General features: G+C 33.2%; 2 protein-coding genes across 3 annotated transcripts; one reads left to right on the top strand and one right to left on the bottom strand.

Annotated features, from left to right (window-relative positions):
- Positions 1-680: 680 nt before the first annotated feature.
- Positions 681-1,457, bottom strand: LOC128995461 (protein AMN1 homolog). The gene has a single exon (XM_054420480.1). It carries the CDS (start codon positions 1,455-1,457, stop codon positions 681-683), a length of 777 nt encoding a protein of 258 aa, XP_054276455.1.
- Positions 1,458-5,355: 3,898 nt separating this feature from the next.
- On the top strand, positions 5,356-24,001 carry LOC128994983 (cellular tumor antigen p53-like). Of its 2 annotated transcripts, XM_054419844.1 has the most exons (8): positions 5,356-5,417; positions 7,200-7,266; positions 14,109-14,258; positions 15,406-15,592; positions 16,637-16,892; positions 20,928-21,123; positions 21,790-21,970; positions 23,710-24,001. In XM_054419844.1, exons 1-7 carry the CDS (start codon positions 5,380-5,382, stop codon positions 21,952-21,954), a joined length of 1,059 nt encoding a protein of 352 aa, XP_054275819.1. In that variant the 5' UTR covers positions 5,356-5,379; the 3' UTR covers positions 21,955-21,970; positions 23,710-24,001. The 2 variants fall into 2 exon arrangements, with proteins under 2 accessions (XP_054275819.1, XP_054275820.1); XM_054419845.1 differs by lacking the exons at positions 5,356-5,417; positions 7,200-7,266 and adding an exon at positions 10,361-10,458 and having other exon boundaries at positions 23,710-23,999.

Genomic DNA, 24,001 nt, shown 5'->3' with positions numbered 1-24,001 from the left:
ATTTGCATTTATCCTTGTTTTTTAAGACTCGTGTACAGAGCCTCGATTTGTACTGTGGTTGAATTAATTTTGATCTAAACTATTTTAAACTGTGGTCTAATTATCTCTACTAATCTTACTTATTTCCTATAATCAATGAAAAAATAAGAGTAAATAAAATAACCTCATAGTTCCGTAGTTTATATTTAACCAGCTGTGAGTTAAAACAAATTATATTGCTCTAAAACAAATCTAAGATTACAAAGATTGCTTTAAAAAATAATTTGAACATCCTGGTATTTTACTATGTGTATTTAATTAATCTGTCATCCTCTTACAGAAGAATTGAACGTATCAATGATTAGCAATACATATAGTATAAATAAGTCAACCCTAAGTATGTATTTACATTTTTTCCAAATGCTGAATTTCCGACACAAAAGCTGAATGTTTACAGCTGTTATGTTAAACAAATTATTTTATGCCAAAAGCTAGTTTAGAATCTTAGCGTCGGCTGCTAGACTTTTTAAAAATTAAAACTCAATTTCTAAAAAACTGGGACCTATAACTAAAATTATGGCTTCGACATTCCCTAGTTCTCAAAATTAACTTTCTTTCAACACAAAAATCATGAAAATCCGTCGAGTGGTTGATTCAGAATCGTGAAATAAAAAAACACTGTTTCGTTTTAATATTATAGATTACATGGATGTATTTTTTTCTGTTGATTGTCTGCTCAGAAATGTATTCAGAGCTAGTTGACACTCTATAGAAACTCTTGGCCATCCACACACAATGAGTTTCAGTAAATTCTCACAACCCTGTATTAGAGCATATATGCCATCGTCAGAAACGTTCTTGCAGTGGTTGAGCCTAAGATGGGAGATCATTTTTGAATGTGGTCCTTGACTCAATGTTTTCAGGCCACGGTCTCCTATGTTTGTGTTGGACAGATCGATAGCTTTCAAATTACACATTCGTGCAAGACTATCTGTCGCTGCATCTGTGAGATTATAGTCTCCACTCAGATCTAACTCTTGAACTAGATTACAAGTCTTTGTAATGACAGATACTACGTCATCTGTCACTCCATCGTTATTTGTGATGTGCAACTTAACCAGGAAGGGGAGATTTGAAAACATCTGTTTGAGAATGGGAGTAGAATGGCTGAATCTATAGTATCTTGGTGGATTCATTACCAAAAGTCTCAACCGGCGACATCGAGATATCTCCAACAAATCTTTACTAGATATATCGCAATGAAATGTGTCCAATCTCATTACGTTGGGATGTAGAAATTCACTGAGACCCAGATCACTATTCACTCTTCTTCTTAATATTCCTAGCTGCAACAAATCTTCTTTTATGTGTCCAGGAAGAGTTTTTATAAAGGCCAAATTCCATTTCTGACGCACAAGTGAAATCATTGTAATCCGGTAAAGTGATGAAGGACCTCGATGCCAGTATCCTTTTTCCATGATAACACTTTTTAGAGGTAGAGTAATATGAGTTAGTGTTGAAATGTTATAAGTTAAAAGTTAATATTTTAGAAATCATTGCAAGTAAGTTGATTGATAAAATGTTCAATAGTTTGAAGATTTTTCTGAACAGTATTTTTAGCTTATTTAATTGTTATTATTGATTTAACTCAGCTGAGCCTGAAGTAAACAACTGAAGGACCATAAAGCAAGGCCCCACTAGAAAATCAATCAGTTTGACTTGGTAAAAAGTATGTTGTATTCAACATAAATTAATAATTTAGATCAGCACAATCTGTCGGTGGCTCACATCAACTATGATTTTCATTTTAAAAACTAGCGATAACTTAAACATGGGGATGGAATGTATAGTTGTATCATTGACTATTGGATACAAAGATATCCCATCTATATGGATCAGCTGTCACCAATTTTTTACTAAAAAAGAATGTAGTTGTGTGAGCCAGTCACAGATTGCGCTAGTGTCTAAAACTCCCTGACATATTGCTGGGTCACAACAGTTGCTATAGCTCATAATAAGTCAATCCATCAGTTTCACTTGGTAAACACCATCATGTAATCGGGATAAATCAGTAATTTAGATCAGCGCAATCTGTAAGTGGCTCACATCAACTAAGACAAATGTTATTATTGGCTACAACATTAACATGGGGATGGAATGTCTATAGACATTCCATCTATATGGACCAGCTGTGGCCAACATTTCATCAAACAAGAACATAGTTCTGTGAGCCAGTCACAGAATGTGCTAGAGTCTAGAACTCTATTTCTACCTTATTTTTTGAATGATGCTTCCCGACCACTCAGGGCCGTCCCTAGGGTTGGCGGCGCCCGGAACAAACGTGGTCGTGGCGCCCCCTCTCCCCCCCAGTAATAGCCGCATTCGCATATTTTTAATACTATGTTAATACAAATAGCCGCGGCATGGCGCCCCCTCAGCCGCAGCGCCCAGGGCAGGTTGCCACCCCCTTCAGACGGTTTTGCGACCACTCACAACCGGATGGATGTACAGTTATGTAGACTCTACATCCATCCGGTCTTGACGCATCATTCTCCATACCACAGTTACCATTTATTTCTCTTTACTCGTTTTAAATATACTATTTTACCATTTCAATGTCCGTTTTCGTGTTCGTTTGTCTATCTATGTAATTTATGTGAATCGACCACTTTCTGATGAAGTGGTTATGACATCCTTTGACACCTGATGATGACTTCGTGAAAGTTAAAAATAGTTGCGACATTAGCAACATCTTGGATTACAAGGAAACAGGTATTTACACCAATTCAGATCTTGTTTAGGTTAAAGATTATTTAGAATGAATTTTGTTTTAGCGAATTCCCTATAGGGAAGTAGCTATTACCGTAGGTGGGTAAGACCTAGGCCCAGGACCGATTTACTTTTAATTTTGATATACCCAGAGGCCAAAAACACCATTCGTTAAAATTTATATATATATATATTAAAGAAAGCATACTAACTCAGTACCCTGAAATGATTTTATATTTATTTTGAGTTTATAAAATATATATACGTCTGTGAACAATTTTTGTCCAATTTTGATGAAATTTAGTTTAAAGGTGTAAGGCAGGATTTACTTGAATGAGTTTGGGAACCAGCATGATCGGACCATGGGAACAGTGTTTTACGGGAAGTTTTATGGAGTAAAAATTGTCTTTTCTCATTTTTCACCCTCAAAACACAACATTTCCCAATTTCTCTTTAGACCTTTTTAAAGAGCTTAAAAAACAGATGATTTAGTATATCAAAGTATTTTTGTACAATAATTATTGGTTACAGAGAAAATTTAAAAAAAATGTAAATTTTAAATATCTATGTTATTCTTATGGGGAATATTGTAAAATTTTGTAATTTGCTTGTTTATGAATATATTTTTCCTACAGTCACCCGACAAAGTTGACTTCCTTGTACTGTTTATAGTACAGAAAGCTGCTAATTGCTGCATATTTATACTTTGCCGTACGGTTTATACTTTGCCGTACGGTTTATACTTTGCCGCACATCAGGATTCCAACGAAACAACACAAAACAGCGTGGTTCTATTATGCACGTAATCCGTGTACGCTTGGAAATAGGTTGGCAACACTTAAAGATAATAATATATGAGCAGCTGATTGACTATTATAACTACGATTTAACCTGTCAATTTGTGTTTATAGTTTCGGTATTTCTGAACTTTCTGGACTTTTCTTTTAAACGTTTTTAAAACATTCCTACGATCTTAATAAACAAGAAAATACCTTTAAAGCATTTTTTTAGGCGCGGAAACCACTTCAAATTACAAAAACATACGGAACTATATTCTCAAAACGCGGAGCACATTTCTTGCCGAGGAAAAATAGCGGAGTGATACGGACCGCGGGTACTACTTTCTCTAGGGTAGGCTACCATTTGTGTTGCCAGCTGAACCTAAAAACGTGTTGTATAGTGTTTGAAAGACTAATTATTTATATGCTTTATAGTGACTGTAGGAAAAATATAATGTGCAACACGAGTGAAAAAGGCCTTTGCTGCACTCGAGATCATTCCGCACTCGCCTGCGGCTCATGCGTAAACATTGCTCTCGTGTGCAGCAAAGTGCCACTTTCACCACTAGTTACACAAATAACTATTGTTTTGACCAAACCTAGCAAATTTATTTATTTTATACTAAGCTATTAATATTTTACTAAAAAACACACTTTATTAGTTTCCTTGTAGCAGCAAACCTAGGTTTAAACCTAAAGTAATTTAAATAGATTTGATTCAAAATAAATTCAGACAAATGGAAATTCGCTTCGGTGGTGGGGGTATTTTATGTAACTTACTGCTGTAGTATCTTTCTATACATGGTCCTACATTATTTTCCAAATAATATATATATATATCTTTATTTTGAATACATTTTAAACAGTAATACCGGTATGGGTTATTAGATGACTAATCACTAATTTAGAATGTTTTTTGGCAAATTCATTGTGTATCTGTATTATGTAATTTCACATAGTGCATGATCAATGGATAATATATTTTTAGTGTGTTGGTCACACTGGAGAGAGTTGGGAATATAGAATTTAAGATTAAAGAGAGTGGAGGGAAAAGTAAAATGTGAAAGATAAGGTGAAGCATAAAGATAAAGATAAGATTATTTAGCTAGGCTAGGGCACTGACTCTGTCAACAAAAGGATAACTATTTCTTAATTTTTATCTGTTATGTTTTCAATTTAACATATCTCATCTCATTTAAACTTTCATTTTCAAATTTTGGTTTTAACCCATAAATAGTATTGCAAAGTGCTCTATATCAAAGGTAAGATGTAGATTTTCACTTATTTAAGTTATTTTTAAGTGTGCCTTTAAAAAACTGATGGTCATCCATTAAAATTATTCAGATATCCTTATCTAAATTTTGTTAATTTGTATGATATTTATTTAATTACACTGTTTATTAAATATTTCCAGAAATGTTATAGGTAACCTAAATAGTTTCTATAATAATGTTGATGTAAAACTCTTTTTGACCATGGTTTAAAATTTAATATTAGAGCCTTGCTATCCCATAATCAGTCAGTTGTGTTTTTTTAAGACCAGTATGTTTTTCTACAATAGACCTGGGTTAAATAAAAAATATCACTGTACCACTGGTAACTGTATTTTTGTTCATTGATTAGGTGTGAAAATCTATATATTTAATAGGCCAACACGAAGTTTGTGATAATTGTTTCGAAGCTGCTACGCTTCAGTCAGTAACGTCTGTATTACTTTGCAATTGCTCAAATTCAAGCAACAGGTGCACTATAATAGTTGTAAATTATTCTGGGACAAGAGTTTTTGAAATGTTACAATAATCTTTATTTATGTCTTTTTTTTAGAATGGATCCAAGTGCTGAAGGTGGATTCATGAATAACAGTGATTACGAACAAATTATAAATGATCTGTAAGTATTACTTTTTGTAAGTAGGTAGGTAGGCCTTTACTTAGTATTCTATTTTCTGTATGACCCAAACAGAATTTGATTCGTTGAATGTGACACTTGGGATTGCCCTTTTTATTAGGAGTTATACCACAATATACAGGGTGTCTCATGAAGGGGATGCTATTTTTGAATTATATATACCAGACCTATGAAACACGGTACAAACTTGAAACTTCACAGATAATAAATGTCTAAAAAATACCTGCAAGTCTCATTTGATTTTTATTTATGAAACAAAATGGCAGGGTAAAAATATTATCAAAAAAAGTTGGTTAGCGTTAAAAAGTAGTTATTTGTTAATCTGGTATAATTTGCCTAACCATTAAACACATTAACACATACAAATATTTACAAAGAGATAGATTAAAAAAGCTTAGATTCATGGCCATGATATTCTTTATCAATCCTAACCTCCAATGCTGAGATGTGATTACTTTACTTCTACAGGTCGGCCGGATAGATAGCGACCTGCGCGAGGATTTTTAGCGCATGTAGGGGAGGTAACAGCAAGGGAGGGTATGTTTCCCCTCTCCGCCAATGGCCGTTTTCACACTGCACGACAAGGCACCGGCACGGCACGTTTCAGTGTGTGAGTAAGCAGCTCATTTGGTAACACAGGATTCCAACTCCCACTACACCGGGGCAGTGCCTAGACGGTTGTCGTGTCGTGCAGTGTGAAAAACGGCCATGACGGGAGGGGATCGGGCTGCAGCCGAGTGGGGGTAGAGCCATAGACTTTCTCACTCCCACAGCTCGGTATTTCTCTCTCGCACAAATTCTACGAAGAGGTCGCTTTCTAAGCGGCCGACCTATAGCATAGTCGTTATCACTTCATACATCAATTAATTGTAAGGTAAGCCTTAGATTTTACCAATGTTCAATAACGCTCCAGAAACTAGGTATCTCCAAAACTTACTTAGTGTTCTGCGAGGGAAAGGGAAAAATGTTTTTTATAAAATGCCAGTAGTATATAGGATAAAATAGATAAATTTGCCAAGTTTGATAAAGAATATATCCATAAACAAGCAAACTGTTGTCATGCCTAGCTTACTCACCTTACCTGCCTAATTTGTTCATAAAATATGGTTTATGTCATATTATTATGTTGTTGTGAGATTGTTTATGTTTATACTTTGTATTGTATACATACAGTCAACTATATATTTGTTTTATACAGGGTGAATAAAAAGTATAGACCCCCCCCCCCCCCTCTAATATTTTTCCAAGTAAATATACAGAGATAGGCTTTTGGTGGTCGTGCAATCTTAGCAGGAAGTTTCATTTTATGATTTTGAAATTTTTGAATGTCCCCCCAAAAGGGGGATTTGGGGGGCAACTAAAAAATTTTCAACGTAAACCCCCATCAAGTGACACCTCATTTTGAAGAGTTTACAAAAACTTAAAGAATGGTGAAAACTAGAGGTCGCTATCTCTTCTCTATCCAAAATGGTAGTCCGTCAAATGTTGTGGAAAATCAATGGTAAAATTGATTTGTAATGGTAATATTGGCTACCATTTTGGATAGAAAAGAGATAGCGAACTCTGGTTTTCACAATTCTTTAAGTTTTTGTAAGCACTTCAAAACGAAGTGTCACTAAATGGGGGTTTACATTACAAACTTTAGAGTGTCCCCCCAAAAGGGGGGATTTGGGGGGCAACTAAAAATGTTTCAATGTAAACCTCCATCAAGTGACACCTAATTTTGAAGTGTCTAAAACTATATATTTTTTTCTTCCTTTTCAGAAGGGATGACAACACATTCTGTGAAATGAAATTTTCACCGCCAGACATAAATTTTGCGAGAATTACTGTAAGTATCTCTTGGCTACTTGAATTTAGGTAGAATTACATGGTAGTTTTTTTGGGACTAGCTGCTTTACCTATGTTTCACAATTAGTTCAGGAAGCAGGATAGAGAGAGTATGGAGGATAGAGTAGCCTAATATTAAATCTTCTTCTTTAAAGGTTCTTTAAATCTTCAGTAGAAAACAGTTATATGCCCAACATTGATGATTTATACAAACAAAACTCGAATATACCATTGCATTTACCTACCAAGAAGGTACTTGGTAGGCCTAATTCTCTTGCTTAGGATCAAATATCAATCCTACTGGTGCATAGTGTAGTAAAATGAATATAGCTTTATTGAAATAAAAAAAAAAAAATGGAATGTCAACATTGACCTGGCTAATGCAAACTGGATAATTGTTAATTTGGCCCAATAAAATGATTTGATTTGATTTTGTGGTTTCCTTCTTTTTCCTTATTTGTTGGTATTGGTTCCCTGAAAGCTCCACCTTCAAAATTTTGACACTACTGGGATCTAGCCCGAGGGGTTCAAGGACATCATTTTATGCAATTTAAATCCATGATGATGATTTTATGGTCTGTATTTTGGCGGATAAGTTGCTTAATTTTCAAAAAGTTTCCGCCCAGTTGGTTGTTTAGTTTTTGTGTTTAACCAAAACAAACACACAGGCAGACATGCAGAAAAGCACCTCTAGTGTAGAAAATGTGTATAAAGTTTACTTAATTTTTGTTATCACTGTCAATAGAAAAACAAACAACTGAAATGTCAGCAGGTTTTACATTTTTGTTATCTGAGTCCATAATCATTTGATGCTGGTTTAAATTAGGAATGTTAGCTAACATTCACAGAATTGTCTACCTTAGCATAGTACATGTTTTCAGCTAAGCTTTTTAAATGTGAATGATGAAGATATCACAAAACCCAAACAATTTACACATCTACCATAGCCATAATGTTCTACCACTTCACCTAAACAATAAAAAAAAAAAATTATTAAAAATTCACAAAAAATCACAAATTATTCATGACATTAAAAACATAAACATAACTGTAAACAATCCTTCTTTGACAGTTCTCATTGCGTTTGACAGTTTTTTGTTGCTGCTTAGTTCAAACTAGCAGAATACCCGTCCTTCGTACAGGGTTGGCATATAAGTATAAAACGCTTATTGCAGTTATAGGTACTCAAGCTTTGCGTTTGCAATGGGGGAGAACACAGTTTGATAAAATTTGCTTCTTTAAGTTTACAGTATACTATACCATACACATCTACCATAGCCATCATGTTCGACCAATTCACCTAAACAATAGAGAAAATTAAATTAGCAAAAATTTGCAAAGTACCTATCACAAATTGTTCATGAAATTAAAATCCTAAACATAACTGTAAACAATCCTACTTTGACAGTTCTCATTGCGTATCACCACAGTTTTTTGTTGCTGCTTAGTTCAAATTAGCTGTTTTCATAAATGCAAAAAGATAATAGTGCTGCATCCTGTTGGTAAATCTTAAAAATGTTTAATGCTTTTCATATCATAAAACTAACTTTTTAATTTGAAACAGCTGACTAAATTCTTTAATTCCATTTAAATATGAATACTCATAAGGTTAACATGGGGAAATACAGAGCCACTGGGGCGGAGCCTGAAAGGATTTTTGAGATAAGAATATGCCTTAATGTTAATCGGGAATGTGAGCTATCATTATGCCAAATTTCAGCCCAATCCGTCCAGTAGTTTATGCGTGATTGAGCAACACACACGCAAACTCACAAACTTTCAGATTTATAATATTAGTAAGATTAGCTGTTTTCATAAATGCAAAAAAAAATATAGTGCTGCACCCTGTTTGGTAAATCTTATAACTTTCTAATGCTTTTGCTTATCATAGAACCAACTTTTTTAGTTGAAACAGCTGACTAAATTCTTTAATTCCCTTTAAATATGAATAGGTACTCATAAGTTTAACATGGGGAACTACAGAGCCACTGGGGCGGAGCCCGAAAGGATTTTTGAGATAAGAGTATGCCTATACGTTAATCGGGAATGTGAGCTATCATCATGCCAAATTTCAGCCCAATCCATCCAGTGGTTTATGCGTGATTGAACTTCAAACAAAGAAACAAACAAACACACAAACTTTCACATTTATAATATTAGTAAGAAAGATTAAATACCATATTAAATAAATGAATATTTCTTTGAAAATCTACTATAAGTTTCCAATAAAAAAAGTATTCTTACTAACCCATTTGCATCGGATGATGTACTAGTACAACAAGTCCGTGATGTACAGTATCATGGCTGACGTACTAGTATGTCAGCCATGAAATTTGAAAATAAAAGTTAAACATTTATATTTACATACATAGCCTACATATGATAGGTATTTAATTTTGATCATCAAAATATTAGATTCCTTGAAGGATTTGATATTTACGTAATATAGGGAGGTATGTACTTATTTTGTGAGAAGTATAAAAAATAGTGTAAACATATCCTAAATACATATAAATATGCATATAACATCCAAAATTATACATACATAGGCCTATACATTTATTTTCAGCTATAAAATACTATAAAAAACATATAAAAATAGTCTAATATTTTTTCAGTCAGGTATTTTCACCTATTTCTTTTATAAATATGTAAAATAACTTAGTGTAAACAACTACTAAATACATATAAATATACAAAATGCATAATTATATATACATTTGCATTTTATTATTATTTTCAGCAATAAAATACCGTACTATATAACATCTTTAAAAATAGTAAAATTTATTATTTTTATTTTTAATGTTTCAGTGATTTTGAGATTTTTGGCAAATAAATACAGTATAAGCATGGGTTAATGAAGATTGAACTAAGTTATTAAATAAAAATAAAAGGAAACCTCAACTATGATAATCTAGGCCTAATCGATAAACTCAATTAGATAAACTCACAAAGTATTTTAATGAACACTGCTTTATAGTCCAGAAATGTTATAGATCTGTTATCTGCTATATTGTTGAGGCAGATAAAGGAAGGTTTCACCAACATTGTAATCATGTTTAGTCATGACTGATATTTCTTGTTCGTCCATTCTTGATCAGAACATCAGTCTTAGTTAGACCTACATGTGGACACATTTTGTCTATGCTTCATTTACAAATTGTGTTAATATTTTTGTAAATTTCTAAAGGTAAGAGTATATGTTTTAAACTCAAAACTTTAAATTAATTCATTACTGTTCTGTAAGGTTTAATGCAATTAGAATTTCTCCAATGTTATTTTTATTTGGATGTGTTTAATGCATGTTGTAGTCACAATTTTCAAAATAAATACTATTGACGCAAAAAATGAGCTTATAATGTTTAGCTTGTAAATTGCATATGAATTTCTGTACGTATCTTTTTTACCACAGTTTAATATACAAAATTCAAAATTAAACTTACATTCTTCAGAAAGGTGAATGTTTAGAAACTATTATAAATCACATTTTGTTCTAAGTTAAGTTAGTCACAGTATTATAAAAGACATTATACACTGAAGCTGTAAACTCACAAATTCAAGAGGAGATAAAAAATATGTGTATTTTGTAAAAAAGTCAAGTGAACAATAACAATTGAATGAAAAATAAATAAATAAATAACTCATGTTGAATCAAAATTAATGTACAGGTAAGTAGTCTGAAGTCACTACATACACATTATAATTCTTTTAAAAACTAATAACCTACTTACTAAAAAAATCATCAATTAAACCCCTCATTTTTAGGAATATTTAGTTACTTGCTTTACCTAAATATGTTGCTTTACTTTACAGATAAAAATGTTGTTGAAATTAAAATAAAACTGTTTCATAACTTATTATTTATAAATTTTAACTAAGGAACTTAAAGTGATAAGAAAATAAATAATAATTTGTTTGTAACCTATAAGTTTTGCATAAAGTTATTGGTTTTGCAACACAAATTAATTTTTTTTATTTCCCGTTTATTCAACAAATAATTTTCAGGCTCATTTCTAAGGGTTTAATTTTTATGGCAAATGTAACTATGACATGAACATACAAAGTATATTTTAACTACAATCTTCTTTATTAAATATAATAGCATTTTATTCATTCAAGCTAGGAAAGTATTTTAAGCTGAAATCTGAATGTCAATCAATCAACCAATCAAAATAACTTTATTTCATTTTATATACACAGTCACATGAATTAGAGTCATTGAAACTGGTTAGTTTTTTGAACTATAATTTTTGAAGAGGGGATTTAAAATATATATCGTTATATTTACGTTATTGATATAGGTTTGAGAATTTGTATGCTGCACTTATTTAATACCATTAGATAAAATCAAATGATTGATTCTCCCTACAATACAATCAAAGGTCATCTATTAGCAGTTGTCTGGGTAACAGAGTGGTTATAGTGCTCGCTTCCAATTCTGAAGTTCGCTGTTTTGATTCCTAACAAGATCGTTTCCAGACCCTGCCATTTGTCATTGGGCTATGAATTAATGCTGCTGTATAACAAAAAGGTCGTCGTTGGATAGTAACAAGACCAAGGTTTGGTTCGTTCCCTTTCAAACGGTAAAAAAAGCCATTGGAACAGAAAACCCACAAAATACACAGCTGTCTGCAAGAGTTATGCTGAAGGTTCTAAGCAAGATTGTTACCAGACCCAGATGCTAATTAATTGTAATAGGTCTATCAATTAATGATGCTGTCTAACATAATATGTTAGCATCAAGACCAGCGACTGGACAGTTCCCTTACAAAAAATGTAAAAAATCAAAAGTCAATAGTGTAAATAGCACCCACAAAAATACTTAAATGGCTATCTAATCTAACCGTGTTCTGCCGGACCCTGAGAAAAGCCATTAGCTTTTAAAGGGTTCAAAATTGGATTGAATTGTTCTTCTTATCAAGCTTTTAACAAATAGTCGTGGCTGGAGAATCACCTTCTGAGTCACCAACAAAGCTATCATCTTACTCAATCAAAACTCATATTTTTCACTCATCCTCCTTTATAAAATACAAACTTTGCAGTGCATACAATAATCCTTATATATAATACGTGAAGGCGATTTCTACAAAACACTACTCCTCCGTTAATAATGGACCGATTTTTACAAACAACGTGTCAAAATAAGGTATTTTTTGTGTAGACACCCCCTTTCACCAATTCCTGTAATAAAAATCCTCGGGCTTTGCCCCACAGGCCATCAAAGTTGGAGTTTCTCCCATAAGATTAACATTGGGGAATCCAAATATTTAATTGTCCCCACTTATTTGAGAGAACGGCTGGGCGTAGAAACTTGGTAGAGGTGTCCAAAGAAAGGTCTTGGTCTGTAGATGAGTTATCAAAAGAAAAACTAATCAAAATCCCTTAGGACTCTGCCCCAGAAGCCTTTAAAGATCCCTTCACAGAGTTGTTTACATTTTGGCCGTGTGAATAATACTTTTTAATGAAACAGCTGTTCATTTTTAAATTGTATTTCAAACAACACACATTTATTGGGAGTTACTGAATTCTACCAAATAAGTATTTGCAATGTTATTTTCTGATTGTAAAATTGATTTTCTTCTTTATCATGTCATGTTTTGCAATATAACGTTCCATTATGTAAGCAGTGGAAAATCCTTTTATCACAGCAATTCTTAAATTATTTCTTATTGAACTATCTTATATCTATTGTACGGGTTGGTGTCTGCCTTTTTTACCACTTTTGCCTACATTTTATCATATTATTCAACACATATGAAATATTTATGAAGAAATATCTGCTCTTATCGTGTCTAATAAAATCCAAACATAGAAACTTTGTCTAAAATGGTTCCCATCTTGACAAATTATTTGCACCTTCCTATATTACGGACTTTGGCACGGTTTGGTAACGTTATTGAAAATAACACGACATTTTGGCTGTAAAAGATGGTACAGAGAGAAAATACGTTTATCAGCTACTGTCATGACAGAAAGGTCATATTCCTTTTAAACTAGATCAAGATCACATAATTCTTTATAAGATACGTTGATTAACCATATGTAAACGTCAATATATACGTAACATCCAATTTACAGTATTTTTGCCTTTTGGAAATGTTCCATTGCTATGTCATTTGCATTATTTGTTGCCTATGAAGCCGCACGACCATATAAACGAGAAGGCCCCTAACAGTACAAGAATAAAAGCCAACTTCACTTCAAGTATTCCACTACATCAAACATTCCGTAGAGAGATTATATTGACAACTTTATGTTATTTATAAGGCTGAGACAACTAACTGACATACCCCATGTCAAGGAATTCCAGCTTTAACAGTAACCCCACAATCAATAATTTCTCAAAACTATGCTAGAGGGTTCATTCATTGGCACAGAAGTACGATATGAACTGACGCGACGTGACGAAGGAAAAATTAAACTTACACTGTAACGGATATACCTCCCTTTGAAGTTAGAATGTCTTCCCAAAAAAAGTTTTCTTTTGAAATAAAATCATATTACACTGATGAAATCACGAAAGTGTTTAACTACAAAAGATCCATCAATACGATTTTAATACTATTTAAACGTTCTTCCAAAGGAAGATATACCATATATTATACTAATAATAACTCCGATGACGTACGGTATGGGGAATATTTTATTCATTGAATGATCAACCAAATTTGGCAACTAACACAATTAATGTCATTATTGTTTTTACACTTATTGCTAAATGTTCAAAATATGTTTATTTCACCCAATTTATCGCAGTTAGATAAATTAACGTAAGCCTTGAAAGTAACCGTCGATTTTGACGGGTTTCACCTAGTCTCATATAATTGTTGATTGTTCCAGATGGAAGATGCTGCAGATTCTACAGATGAACACAAGTTAATCATCGCTTGTTCACCGACCAGCCCTCTGCCCTGCACAGATATTTATCCTGGGCCGTACAACTTTGAGCTCATGCTTGACACACTCACCAACCACAAACGATCTTGGGTGGTGAGTTATACCCACATGACATAGAATAATTGACAGATGTTTTGTCAGCCTTAAAACTATAGTTAGACATAGCACATACGACTTCACAACGTCCTAACTGTAGTTTACTGCTTGTAAGGTTACATGGACTCTTTAGTACAGATTTCAGCAGTTTTTGGTGAGTTTTGCTTTCATAGATAGATACAAGTGAAGGTTTTGTTACTCATGTTTATGATAGAAAATCTACCTTGTGCGCTTAGAGTGTTAAAAGACCTTAGTATGATCATGGAATTTATAGTCTTGATTATCTTACCTTTATTTTTTTTTTTATAAAAAAGAGGTTGGCGGCCTTTTTTAACCTTGCATTTGCCCATCCACATAGACTAAGCGCCCGTAAATTTTAGTGGCAGTGACCAGGATACACATACCGTTAATTTAGTTAATTTGGTTATGGAGGAAATGTGACATGGGATACATCATTACCATAGCTTCGAGGCAACCCCTTTTGCCCCCCCCCCCCCCCCGCTCACTCTCTCCGACTGAACTCGGATGATACCAGAAAGCAAAAGTCAATTTAAATCTCTACGCAATTTTGAGATATGATTTTTTTAGTCTAATGTGTTTATGACAAAGTATCTTTGACTATTGATACTAGACATTCAATCCCAATGTTAAAGCTGTTGCCAATAAAAAAAAAATCAAAATGGATGTGGTTTAATTGAGCCACACTACTGATTGCACTGTTGTAAAATCTTGATTTCTGCTAATACGCCAATGTATAAACAAGAGTCAACTCTGATAGGACGACTTATTGTAAGCTTTAGCATCTGTTTTGTCCTATCAACTGTAGCAAAAAGGTAGATAATATTATTTTAGACACTTTTTCACTCTATGACTGGCTCTATCGACTATGTTCTTTAAACAAAAATTACTATTACTACCAATTGAGATAAGGATGAAACACCAGGGTGTGTATAGTCCAAATATGAGTGAAGATTGCGGTTAGATATTTTTGACATTTTAACAGTTGTCCTCATTCTTAGTGTCATCCAAAGTTCCTGTGACAGATTTAGGCCAGATAACCAAGACTATACCGTGGAGAACCTATTTCAAAGTCTCATATCTCATGTACCACATCATACCTTACACCTCATTTCTCATGTTTCAGTACTCGGAGGTGCTACAGAAAGTGTTTATTGACATGAACAAGACGTTGTTGGTACAGTTCAGGCTGAGCAAGGCTGTGGGGGGACTGCAGGTGCGAGCTTTGCCTGTCTACTCCACAGCTGATTTCCTCAACATCCCTGTACAGAGATGTGCCCTCCATATGCTCAACAGTGATCCTCTGCATCAGGGTAACATAACCTCACATTTCAGTTGCATTTAAACATGGGACGTTTTCTGTTAATTCACCACCACTACTTTTTGTCATGATAAAATGCTATAATTGTTTAATTAACATGTATAGGGACTAGGTTGGCTTAAGTTTTGTTAGGGTAGGTTAGGTTAGAACTGAGATATTACCAAAAACGTCAGTCGTGTATTGTTACATACAAACTAAGTAGTGGTAGATATAATTAATTAACGGAAAATGTCCAAAAACTGTAATAGCTTCTGGATTTTTGGAATGAGAAAATGTCAGGTTTATTTTACATGTGCAATCAAACAAAATGTGCATTTTGACTATAGTTATTTCTTATACTATAGCTTATTAACTATACTATAGCTGTTTCATACTTCTAAGTATATCATCAGAGACTGAAAGATATTAACATCTTAGGGAAGAAGGGGAAGAAATCTACCCCCTTCACTTCATCCTACCATTAAAATAACTGTATTAAAATAACTATTAAAATAATAGTAGGCGGGGGTATTAAAATAACTATAGCGTTCAATATTTAATCTAAAAAAAATCTAACAAGAGCCTTCTCGATCCATTCTACCACCCTACCCGATATACGGATTGTGGATATTTATAGGTATGCACTGTGGATGGGATACTCCCTGGTGTGGATTAACGTCCGCACTAGTGAGTATTACGACTATCCGCAGTACTATCCTGATAATTAGACCAATTCGTATATACCAAGGAAAAAATGTGGTTCGGATTCCACTATAAACTGTAGGTCCCTTAGTTGCCATTAGCTGTTTGGGCTATTAATTAACAGCTGTGTCTAAGGAATGTCGGCCTTAGTCACTAACAAGACTACAAGATCGCGCCACTCATCATACACTCATCTCCATTCATACTTGGCTTAAAATACCTACATTGTATGGTCGCCATTTCATAAGAAAGTATAAAGTATAAAGTATTCAGCCTGAAATTCCACCACAGAATGTATTGCTTTGTAACGAGCAGTAAAGGTTTGAAAGTAAAACTTCTCGTATTGGTTGTCCAGCTCACTCGGAAGACAACAAGACGTGCTACTGCCCGAGCTACAACTGGGTGAGACATGTAGTCCAGTCGTCCCACGCAGGAGCGATGTACGACTATGACAGCTCTAGTGATCGTCACAGCGTAGTGGTACCCCTGGAGCTGCCTCAGCCAGGCTCTGACACGGTGTCTGTGGCTTATCAGTTCACCTGTAAGACCAGCTGTCCTCAGGGTATGCAGAGGAGACCCATCTCTATCATCTTCACTCTGGAGACTGCCCAGTGAGTAAACAATTCACTTGAGCGATCAATGTAGAATGAAAAAAAAATGGCAAGACGGTTAATTTTATGTGTTGACGTAATAGCCATTGAAAATTGATTCATCATACCTGTATTTATGCAATACATTGTGCTATGGGGAAACTAGTTTTGTTTATAAATTTAGCCACCCCTTTAGACACCCTTTTAGACATCCCTTGACAGCCGTCGACTTTCTGCCACTAACATTGCTTTTTTTTCACCTAGGCTAATTTTTTTTTTATCATAGTTGATTTATTTCACCACTTTTACTATCTTGCCATTCCAGTTTGCTCATATTCATATCTCCTTTTTTATTTCTTTTTCTTCTTTCTATTTTGTAAAATAATGATTTCTTTGGACGCAACTACAGTCAACGCACAGGCTCAGTGCCCATGTTGGCTTATTCTATAAAACTATGTACAATTTTTTGTTAAACATAGATGTTATGTAAAAAGTTAATTTAGTTTATTATTCTTTAAATTTTACATTTATGTTTTTCTTCTCTCCGCTGAATATTCTTGTACATTTTTGAAAGTATTTTTTTTTATATAAAGATTAAATTACATTCATTCATTTAATGATTTAATTGGATAAACGGTTTATCGGACATTGCGTTGTCAATGTTTAATATCAGAATAGTTTTTATATACAGGTAAAAAAATAGCCATTATACAGTATAAAGCTTTCATAGAAAAAAAAGCTGTGGCAAATGTATGGAATACAATAATGTAGTTTTTCTGATGGTGTAAACAAAGCTAAATACAAAAATCATCACACTTTTTATCTCAATTTTGTATGGATCCTACAAAAGAAGTTTCTGCAAACAATTCTTCGAGACAGTGATGCAGACTTATAATGCTGGTTCACACATTGTATTTGCGAAAAATCATAGTTGATTTATTATTTAGTTTTATTATTTAGTTATCATAGTTGATTTATTTCACCACTTTTACTATCTTGCCATTCCAGTTTGCTCATATTCATATCTCCTTTTTTATTTCTTTTTCTTCTTTCTATTTTGTAAAATAATGATTTCTTTGGACGCAACTACAGTCAACGCACAGGCTCAGTGCCCATGTTGGCTTATTCTATAAAACTATGTACAATTTTTTGTTAAACATAGATGTTATGTAAAAAGTTAATTTAGTTTATTATTCTTTAAATTTTACATTTATGTTTTTCTTCTCTCCGCTGAATATTCTTGTACATTTTTGAAAGTATTTTTTTTTATATAAAGATTAAATTACATTCATTCATTTAATGATTTAATTGGATAAACGGTTTATCGGACATTGCGTTGTCAATGTTTAATATCAGAATAGTTTTTATATACAGGTAAAAAAATAGCCATTATACAGTATAAAGCTTTCATAGAAAAAAAAGCTGTGGCAAATGTATGGAATACAATAATGTAGTTTTTCTGATGGTGTAAACAAAGCTAAATACAAAAATCATCACACTTTTTATCTCAATTTTGTATGGATCCTACAAAAGAAGTTTCTGCAAACAATTCTTCGAGACAGTGATGCAGACTTATAATGCTGGTTCACACATTGTATTTGCGAAAAATCATAGTTGATTTATTATTTAGTTTTATTATTTAGTTATCATAGTTGATTTATTTCACCACTTTTACTATCTTGCCATTCCAGTTTGCTCATATTCATATCTCCTTTTTTATTTCTTTTTCTTCTTTCTATTTTGTAAAATAATGATTTCTTTGGACGCAACTACAGTCAACGCACAGGCTCAGTGCCCATGTTGGCTTATTCTATAAAACTATGTACAATTTTTTGTTAAACATAGATGTTATGTAAAAAGTTAATTTAGTTTATTATTCTTTAAATTTTACATTTATGTTTTTCTTCTCTCCGCTGAATATTCTTGTACATTTTTGAAAGTATTTTTTTTTATATAAAGATTAAATTACATTCATTCATTTAATGATTTAATTGGATAAACGGTTTATCGGACATTGCGTTGTCAATGTTTAATATCAGAATAGTTTTTATATACAGGTAAAAAAATAGCCATTATACAGTATAAAGCTTTCATAGAAAAAAAAGCTGTGGCAAATGTATGGAATACAATAATGTAGTTTTTCTGATGGTGTAAACAAAGCTAAATACAAAAATCATCACACTTTTTATCTCAATTTTGTATGGATCCTACAAAAGAAGTTTCTGCAAACAATTCTTCGAGACAGTGATGCAGACTTATAATGCTGGTTCACACATTGTATTTGCGAAAAATCAGTTGATAAAGTAAGAATAAAAAAGAAAAAAACTTCATTATGTTGTGACCCGGATAGGAAACAACATTTTGAGGCTACTATTACCCAAGTTTGAGGAGTTAGTTATTATAAATGATATCACCAAAAGAAGGAGAATACACACTGGAAGCAAGCATTTCCTTGCCAAACAAAACTGGAAATAACTTTGAGATATATGGCGAGTGGAGACTCCTTAAAATCACTACAACACAGTGGCAGCCCTAGAGATTACGGGGCCCAAGGCGAAGTTCAATAACGGGCCTCTTACTACCTGAAATACGGCTGTGCGGGCCCCGCGTATGCCTTTATGTAGGGCCGCCTCTGCTTCAATACCTCTTTAGAGTACCAGATAATACAATTTTTGCATGAATCATGTGACTCTTTAAGGTTGGCTACTATCAACTACTCCCCACAAAAGTTGAACATGTCCGACTTTCTGCGGTAATAAATTTTTACTCGTTGGCGAGTGCTACCTGCAGCTACTTTCTGTTCTCACAAAGCGATTAGTAGCGGCTACTCTAGTCGCAGCGAGTAAAATCGCCATGTGTGAACTAGTCTTTATGTGTATAGTTTAAGCTGAATATGAAAGCATAGTGAGAGTTGAATGGGGTGAGCTAGCTTTGTTAGACTTGTTTGTTAGCTTTGTTGACCAAGATCGACTGTTTCATTAATCAAAAAACCCAATGATCAAACCCAATCAATTGTCATGTCAAAAACAAATACAGGGTGTTTATAGAAGAATGCCGGGATTTAAAATGGTAATTGCTTGGATACTATTTAAGGTAACTAAACGTTTTTTACGTTAAATTGAAGCTAAAATAACTATGTTTTGTTTCCTGTGTAGCAAAGGGACAGAACTTTGACCTTGGCATGTACAAAACAGGTGCACGGTAATAGGCCACTATTGCTACTCACGCGCCAGTTGCCAGTGCAATGTTTTTGGCGCAACAGAAGGCACATAGTGTAATCTGTGGTTTACAGAGTTTATATCGATTGCTAAATTAAACTAAATTTAAATCTACTTGATGATAAATAAATTTGACGCTGGTTTAATGAGTTTCGTGGCACTCTAGTGTTTTGAAAAGACATTCACTTGGACATTCAGCTAAAAACAAGCAATGACATAGTCAAAGAAATCCAACAATTCTGCATCGGAAGCCCCAAAACATTGATTGCCCGATAAAGTCTTCAGTTTAACATACCTAAATCAAAACTTGATGATGTTATCTGTAAAAGATAGAGTTTTTGTGCCTAAAAAGATTCAGTTAAGATATGAGATAAACCCGTCGATCGCCCTAAGCGTACAGACTTAGACAGTTTTACGCTCATCTAAAATTGATTAAAATCCTAATTTTATTACTTTTTTCCGAATTGTATAAAAAAATGAGAAAAAACTTTGTACTTTTCCCTTCAATTTGATTTTATTTAATTATCTTTGAATAGTCCCCGAGCAACGAACATTTAAAATCCCGGCATTCTTTTATAATTACTCTGTATATAGCACAAAAGCTATAGGATACTCTACCTATGCAATTCCATTATCTATCAAGATAAAAATTTGACTTTAAAAATATATGATTGCTTGCTCTTTCTTATTTGCTATTGAAAATATGCATCTGGACCACTTTACAGAATGATATATTTTTTCTGTGTAGCCTATGTCTAAATTTCACTCACTTAACTCATCAGATGTGACTTTAGCTTACCATATAAACTTGTATAACTGTGGTGTAATGTTTTTTCAGGGGAGATGTTGTAGGGCGGCAATGCTTATCTGTGAAGATCTGCAGTTGTCCCAAGAGAGATAAGGAGAGAGAGGAGGCAGACAATCCGTTGTCAGAAGGATGGTCTTCTCTTGACACGTGCACCAAGCCCAAGAAGAGGTCAGGGGAGTACAAAGGCTACTCAAAGAAGGCTAAAATGGAAGCTAGTTTACAGTTGGTAGGTTCATGTCAATAGAGTTTTTCGCATTTTACTCAAGCCATTTCTGACGGAGGAGCAATCTATTTGTCTCATTTTAATATCATGGAATTTTGTTCAGTGTGTTGTGTTAATTTTTTTTAGATGGTAATATAGTGTTTTTGGTTATACCATTTCTCTGAATACAACAGTCCCAACAACACCAGTACCAAAAACAAAAGATATGGTTCTTTGGGTTTAAGCTTATTCCTGACATCAGGATTATCCAGTTACTAGGCTCCGCTTTGACCAAGCATTTAGTTACAGGTTTTGAACCAATTTAGATAAAAAGTTACTCTGTCATTATATGAAGATAAAAACTTATAAATTTCAATATCTCATTGTAAATGTTATTAGGTCTCTAGAAGTGCTTCACAGTTCTTACTTATTCTTGGATTATTTCAATTAACATTTTTGAAAATCCATACACTTTAATCATATTAGCGATCTGCCAGTCTAATTTCATCCCGTTGCCAATGTATGTTATTGACTTACAGAAAAGGAATCTCAAGATTACTAATGCAATTGTATCTCAACACTCTGTCTAAATCACAAAGTAAGGAAAACATATCTCATGTCAAGTCCAAGTTATTTATTTCAAAACATTTCTTTTTGTTATTACTCAATGATGTTTTATTTTTATTTCAGAAAAATTCAAATGAGTTTGAACAGAGGCTTGAACAAAAACTAGACAATTTGTCAAAGCAAATCTCCAAACTGACTGATATGATAGCTCGTATGGAGGAATTACAAACAAAAATGGTCGAGGCTTTGTTGCAGCTAATGCGACAAAATACTTATAAAGATATCTAAGTGGCCAATGAAACTGGTGAGTAGAAAGATCAGATATGTACAGTAAATTTTTCAATATCTTTGAGTAGGAGAGTGTTTAAATATTTTACTCAGTTTTATAGTTTCAGTTCTTCTTTCCATGTGGTTTTTTTGTATAACACTAATGTTTAAAAAAGAACGTACGGATTATGAAAACTCCTAAGTATCCTAAGTCTCTATAAGTTATATAATCAACTTCAAGCAATACAACTATAGACATTCCATCCTCCCCCCCAACCCCACAAAAATATCTAAAACCTGGTTTAGAAAAGGAACTCCTAAGTATCATAAGTAGGTATCCTAAGACTCTATAAGTTATATAATTAACTTTAAGCAATACAACTATAGAAATTTCATATTTGGTTACATGTCCAATCTGGAAGCTGGATAGCTGAGCTGGTAAGTGTGGTAATAGTGGTAATAGTGCTTGGATTGTGATTAGAAAGTTGCTGGTATCTTAAAAAAATTCAGAAGCTTTTTGATGGTACAAAGCTGGACTCACGGCTTTCTTTGATCTTAGAACTGATGTCCTGTCTAAAGAAAGACCCAATCTTAGTCAGTAACAAAGCTACTTTTCATCTAGTTCCACTCTACAGTTATCCTGAATTTATTATTTACGAGGTGGCCCCTAACCGTCTATTTCGACGGATTTCACCTAGTAGTAAATATTTAATTTCAACAAAATCAGTAAATCTACCCAATGCGTTTCATTGAATTGAAAAATAAATAACAGCAATTAAATTCTACAGCTGATCAAAATGTAAACAATTATGTTCTTCATAAGGATAACATGGGAACTTAAACAGCCACTGGGGCAGAGCCCAAGGGACTTTTTCAAAAATGTAAGGCCAGTTTGCAAATCTACGTGACACGCTCTTTCCAATGAGACGTCAAAGGATAAAATCGGTTAACAAATGGCGGAGGAGTTCAACCGACAAAGTTTCATGTAGCGTATTAATTATATAGATGTTCAGCTTGAAATAGTTAAACAATGTACGTCCCTATCTTAGTGAACACTTCAGTGCATGTATACAGTCTAAACAAAACAAATGTAAATTGTAATCTAAATATTCTTCCTACTTCTGGGTAAACTTTTTAATATGTGCTCTACTCTATTGTAACAGTAACAGAAGTTGAGCAACAGTTTACCAATTCGTCTATTTGGTCGTAATAGTTTAATAGTTTTAAACGTGGTAAATAACAGGAAATAAATAGTAAACATACACATGACCTTCAGGATAGAAAAAAATTACAAGTTTATTAAAAAGCAAGTTTATAAATTGTAATACCATCTTCAACAAAAAAATATTTCATCTACTTTTGACTAAAGATTGTGTTTGAAATTATTATATTTACCTTAAGTTGGGTTTTGAAATTCGATGATGTTAGGTATTACTACATAGTAGTTGGCTATGCAACAAACTCGTTTATTTATCAGCAATTTCAAAAAAAAATATTTTTATATTAAGGAACTTTGAAATGTACCTTCTCATTCATTAGGAATGTGCTTAACTTTAACTATGATTATTAATTTTATTGTTATAGTTCGGCCGCTTAGAAAACGACCTGCGCGCTAATGCTAAACCAATGCTGGAGGAGGTCGCTTTCTAAGAGGCCGAACTATAGTGGTACATTTACTATTATTTGCTTCTAGCAACCCTCTAGGGACAAAGTTATTGAATGAATTGAAATATTTGAACATGGTGTTTTCTATCAAGCTTTATTTTTTTGTTTCAGATGTTTTGGATAGAAGTTAATATAAACAAGTCTGTGAAGAATCTCTCTTTCAGTGCTATAAAATATTTATTTTAGAAGTGTTATTTTAATTTTGTTTTTAATTTGAACTATCATATTAGTTAATTTAACTAACATTATTGTTCTTAATCGTGTGATGCCTATTGTTGTGAAAACAAGATCTCAAGTGTTAATTTTAGTTTTTTTATACATTTATTATTATTAATTGTTGTTTAAAACTTATTTTGTTTTAAAAGTAAGTTTGTTTCACCACTCAAGTGTTTATGATTTGTTT

Source organism: Macrosteles quadrilineatus, unplaced genomic scaffold (assembly GCF_028750875.1).
Source record: "Macrosteles quadrilineatus isolate MER2022 unplaced genomic scaffold, UCM_ALF_1.0 Scaffold_5__1_contigs__length_97177068, whole genome shotgun sequence".
Taxonomy (NCBI): Eukaryota; Metazoa; Arthropoda; class Insecta; order Hemiptera; family Cicadellidae; genus Macrosteles; species Macrosteles quadrilineatus.
Note: the sequence above shows the minus strand (reverse complement) of the source record. Positions and strands in the feature narration are given on the sequence as shown.